At 37.3% G+C, this 5509-nt stretch overlaps 1 protein-coding gene across 1 annotated transcript; it reads left to right on the top strand.

Moving 5' to 3' along the window:
- The first annotated feature begins 423 nt into the window (after positions 1 to 423).
- On the top strand, positions 424 to 4933 carry LOC147552065 (polyphenol oxidase II, chloroplastic-like). The gene is made up of 3 exons (XM_086671435.1): positions 424 to 1638; positions 1725 to 2109; positions 4725 to 4933. The coding sequence occupies exons 1-3, from the start codon at positions 883 to 885 to the stop codon at positions 4730 to 4732; spliced, it is 1149 nt and encodes a 382-aa protein (XP_086527561.1). The 5' UTR covers positions 424 to 882; the 3' UTR covers positions 4733 to 4933.
- Positions 4934 to 5509: the final 576 nt, after the last annotated feature.

The following is a 5509-nucleotide window of genomic DNA, read 5'->3' as shown; positions in this document are numbered from 1 at the left end:
ATGGTAGTTGGAGAAGAAAAGCCGAAGAAGGAAAATAATTTTTATTGAACTCAATTTTTCCTGTTATTTAGGTTTTGTTAAGACACAACTCTATATAATTTACATTATTACATTATGACGCAGCGGAAAAACTGATAAAAGCCTTAGAACTCCGTCTAAAGACTATTGAACCGAAATTGATAACAAGAATACTAAAATACTGAATTTTATTGATTGAATGAATGACTGAAACAACTTCTAAGCCCTCATTATATAGACTTAGGGTTTCCTAATCTTGGTCAAACTCCAATAGAAACTCCTAAAAATAAAATACTAGAATAGTAGTAATCCTAAACTGAAAATAATTACCAAAAATAGAAAAAAAACTAGTAAAAATCCGTTTTGAGGCCCTAAACGATGGAATTTGCCCCTAAACGTTTTGAGGCCGAAAAAGATCTCCAATGTTGTCCTTCTAAAGAATTCCTCGAGGCACCAATCGTGGACTTCAAGCCACCGTATAGCTACGGGGACAACTGGTACCACAAGCACGAGTGGAAACATGACGGCTCTGGGTGGAATCACGGCTCTGGTAACTGGAATCAAGGCTCTGGTGACTGGAATCACGGCTCTGGATGGAAACAAGGCTCTGGTAACTGGAATCAAGGCTCTGGTACTTGGAATCAAGGCTCTGGTAACTGGAAGCGGGGCTCTGGCGGTTAGAATCAAGGTTCTGGCGGTTGGGATCAGGGTTCTGGCGGTTGGAATCAGGAGTTTGGGTCTAGGTTCCACCGGGACCCAGACTTCAGCTGGAAGGACTATAAACAAACGAAATTGCGAGTAAGAAAACCGGCTCACGAGTACACACAGTTTGAGGTCCAAAGGTTTGAGGCTGCCATTAAAGCTATGAAGGATCTTAAGCCTCATGACCCGTGGAACTTTTATCAACAAGCATTGATTCATTGCACGTACTGTAATATTGCATATCCCCAGGCTGGGAGTGACACGAAGCTCCAAGTTCATATGAGTTGGTTCTTCCTCCCATGGCACAGGATGTACCTCTACTTCTGGGAGAAGATTCTAGGTACACTTATAAATGATCCAACTTTCACCATCCCTTTCTGGAACTGGGACAATCCTAAAGCCATGAAAATTCCCAAGTGGTATCTTAACACAAGTTCTCCTGTTTACAACAACGAGCGCAACCTTAATCACTACAACTTGCCTTGGGATTTTCTTTTCACTACTGATACTAATATAGATCCACCCCCTAGCGAGGAGGAAATGGTGATAGAGAGGAATATGTCTCAAATCCATAGGACCTTCTCTGAAGCGGAAAATAATCCAGAACGTTTCATGGGGAAACCAATTAGAGCTGGAGACGATGCAGATCGCATAGGAGTTGCTGGGAATTGTGAGAAGTTGCACGACCCTATGCACGGATGGGTAGGTTCACTTAATGGACCTGAATTTAATGACATGGGTAACTTTTCAACTGCTGCAAGAGATACATTGTTCTGGGCTCACCACGGCAATATTGATAGAATGTGGGATTTATACAACAAGGGTTGGAACAATGGGAAGCCTGAATTCGCCGACAATGACTGGCTTGATTCCACGTTTCTCTTCTACGACGAAAATAGGAAAGTTGTTAGGATCAAGGTACTTACCTATACACAAAATTTGGTAATACTACTACTTATTATTATTGTTATTTGTTTAATATATATAATACTTTGTACGTACAGGTGAAGGACGTATTGACACCAGAACAAGTTGGATACACATACCAATCTGTAGAAACCCCATGGGTGGACCAATCCCAATTCCGAAATGCTAAAAAGGCTGGTGCGATGAAAAGGTCGGCCAAGGTGATTACAGTTTTTGAATTTGGATCAAGTCCACGGGTAATCGATGGGAACATCCGAGCAATTACAAAGAGGCCAAAGGCATCTCGTACTGATACCGAAAAAGATGACGCAACTGAGGTTCTTATCATTGATGGAATTGAATTTAAAGATGGAATGCCTGGTCGTTTGGACGTTTATGTTACTACAGGAACAAGCAAAGGTCAGGCTGGTTCAGATAAAGGAGAGTTGGCTGGTAGTTTTGTGAATATTCCCCATGGAGAGAGTTGGCTGGTAGTTTGGATGTACATACACGTGTTACACACGTATATTATTTCTGCAACTTATCTTGACCGTCGGATCTCCTATTTTCGATCATCCTTATGTAACGTATCCTATTACGCCCCGCAAGTTGGAGCACGTAAATTTTGAAGTGTCCGACTTGGAGAGAGAAAAAGGAAATACTTCTTGATTCGTCGTATTCGTCTTCTTGCAACTCTTGGATTGTGGATGCGTTGGAAGATGATTGAACGATGATTAAGTCACAACCAAAAGGTTGGTAGTTGCGGTCAAAAAATTGAGCGAAAATCAATGACAACGAAACTACATGTATTTTTCTTATGTATGTAAAGTTGGTCATTGTATGAAGAAAATGTCAACAACTTAAAAGGTTGTGATGATCAATATCTTGTCGTATAAAAACGTCAAGTATGAACTTTAGGAGTGACAACAAAATAATGTTGTTTTGTTTAAAATCGACAAGAAATCATTGTCGTAATTGCCAAAAAATATTGGAGAAGAAACAACCAAAAAGATGGTCGACATTAAATTCATTGCCAAAAATATGCAAGATCGATATAATTCCAAAAAAATAGAGATATTCTATTCGGTGGAGAAATATTCCAAAATGTTATTTGGTAGGAAAGACAAGTCATCATAGATTGGAAAATGTCACGGGAGAATCCGGAAATAAAGATCAAAATAGATATATTCTATTTGTGGTGGGAAAATCCAAAATATAATTGGAAGAAATAAAATAATCATAAGAAAAATATGATTATGAAAATTTCGCGGGTTGAATTCCGGAATTAAAATCCAAAATAGGAATTATTTATCCGTTGAAGAGAAAGTCCAAAATTTTGGTAGAGAAATAAAATCTTCATAAACAAAGTATGAGTTTGGAAATGTCACGAGTATATCCGGAAAGAAAAGTCAAAATAGATGAAATTAATCTATTTTAGTGTCACAAATAGAAGAGAAATGTGACAGAAAATTGCGTCACAACTATAAATAGTTGGATATAGGTGACAGTAGTACTCTGTCACAAAAGAAATGTTCCGACAGTTGAAAACTATGGCAAGTGACTGTCACGAAATAGTGGTATGAGAAACTGTCGCAAATAAGTAATTTGGGGAAATTTAGGAACTTTTAAATTAGGGTTTATCAAAATTGAGAAATTTCTCAAAATTTGGATTTCCCAAATCAGAAGTTCACAATAAAATCATTGGAAGAAACTCCCAATCGATGCTTGATATAGACCATAGCTATCCAATTCGGCCAAAAAAACGACCTTCAATAGATTGCTTAGTCTTTAGAGAGAGAAAGCTCCAAAAAATTATGAATTTTCGGGTTATAAAACTCTCGATTCTCCACCAAATCAAAAGGGAATCGTCGGTTGTTAGTATATGATGTCCAAATCGATGGTGTAAGCCAATTGGTGACGAAAAAACGACGGAAAATGCCGCCGGAAATCGAACCCTAGCATGTCCGTCGCGGGAAAGAGGAAGAAGATGCTCGGGTAAAAGGAATTCGCGAGTGACGTCAGCATGACGTCAGCGTGCATTATAAAAACACGGGTCAACAGCTGTTGACTAAGTCAGCGTGTTCATTAAGGGTCTGTTTGGTCGCGGGTTTTTTTTTAAAAAAAAAAAAAAAACCGGGTTCTTAATTGTTCCGGAACAGAGAATATTTGGTTCTGGTTGTTGAAAGTGAACCAGATCCGTTGTTTTGGTTCCGGAACTTCTATTTTTAATTTCAGACCTATTTTAGGTCTAACAAAATCGAAAAAAAATTGAAAAAAAAAAATCCGAAAAAATCAAAAATAAATGTAGAATCATACCTTTGTTGGAGAGGAACTACGTCTTCGATAAACTTTAATAATCTCATAAAAATTTCAAATCTCCTATTCTCAGTTGAAGTTTTTTTTTTTTTTTTTTTTTTTTAATGTTTACTTGACTTTCTCGTCATAATCACAAGACTAATCTTGGAAAACAAATCGTATACACGATTGAAATATAATATAATCACAACTAAAAGAAAAGTTGGAAATTTGCGGAAGCATTAATCTGGATCAATTAACCTGCTCATGATACCATGTTAAATTCACGATTGTATAGTAATCGGAGATATGAACATGAATTAAAGACACGATAATTTAACGTGGTTCGGTCGAATACTCGAGACCTACGTCCACGGAGAAATAACTCTTTATTAATAATTCACCACATACAATTGTATGTGGGTTTGATCGGTTACATTGGTCAGACATAACTCGATAAGTTTGAATCCTAGAACCCTCTCCTATTTATAGATGACTTAGGGTTTAGGGTTTCCTAGTTTCTGATTACTAAACTAGGAAATAATACAAAATCTATCTAATATTACCATTAGATAGTTACAAGAGATATTCTGAATATATTATACTAATATTACATATCTTCACATATCTTCTAATATCTTCACGTATCTTCAAATATATTCCGAATTCTTCTTGATCGTCGGATCTCGTCTTCTCGATCCGTCACGTACATACACGTGTTACACATGTATATTATTTATGCAACTTATCTTGACCGTCGGATCTCCTATTTTCGATCATCCTTATGTAACGTATCCTATTAGAGGCCTAGCGCATCATCACCACATAACGGAATGAAGCATAGATTGGACATTGGTATCACTGAATTTCTTAGAGATTTGGAAATTGAAGATGCTGAAAACTTGGTTGTCACTTTGGTGACTGGTCATAAGGGGATTACTGTGGACGGAATCCGTATCGAACTGGTCCAGAATCCAAAAGAATGAAGTCTTCTAGTAATGTCCGATTCAGTGTGATAAAATGGATCATTGTTTATTGTGAGATTTTATATTAGGTAATAGAGAGAGAGAGAAAACTAGAGAGAGAGAGAGATCAATCAGAGAATTTTCATTATTAAGAATGAGTTGAAAACTCATACTTATACATCGAGTGTAGTTAGAAAGAGAGGGAAAGTTAGTTGTAACAAACTAACTAATCTAACAAACATTTATTCTAAAAGCACTCCATCTTCTATCTTCTCTTATTTAAACATACTTACTCTTACACTCTCCCGCAAGCTGATGAGCAGAGAGAGATCAGATTGGAGAGGAAGCAAAGAACATCAAGGAGCTAAGAAGAGAGATAAACAAAGGATTAGAAAGACCCTTGGTAAACACATCTGTTATGACAATCGGGGTTAATGTGAACAATACGAGTAATCCAAGAAAAGCAATAGGAACAGTAAAAAACAATCAAGAACAGAACACAGAGATTTACGTGGTTCGGTTGGTGAGACCTACTCCACGGCGACAACGGCGCGATGATTTCCACTATGATAAGCAAACAAGTTTACACAGGAGATTCGTGAGATTGTGTCTTACTGATATCT

This window comes from Eschscholzia californica, unplaced genomic scaffold (assembly GCF_041429995.1).
Source record: "Eschscholzia californica isolate CP2 unplaced genomic scaffold, dmEscCali1.0.p SCAF_3, whole genome shotgun sequence".
NCBI classification, from domain to species: Eukaryota; Viridiplantae; Streptophyta; class Magnoliopsida; order Ranunculales; family Papaveraceae; genus Eschscholzia; species Eschscholzia californica.
Note: the sequence above shows the minus strand (reverse complement) of the source record. Positions and strands in the feature narration are given on the sequence as shown.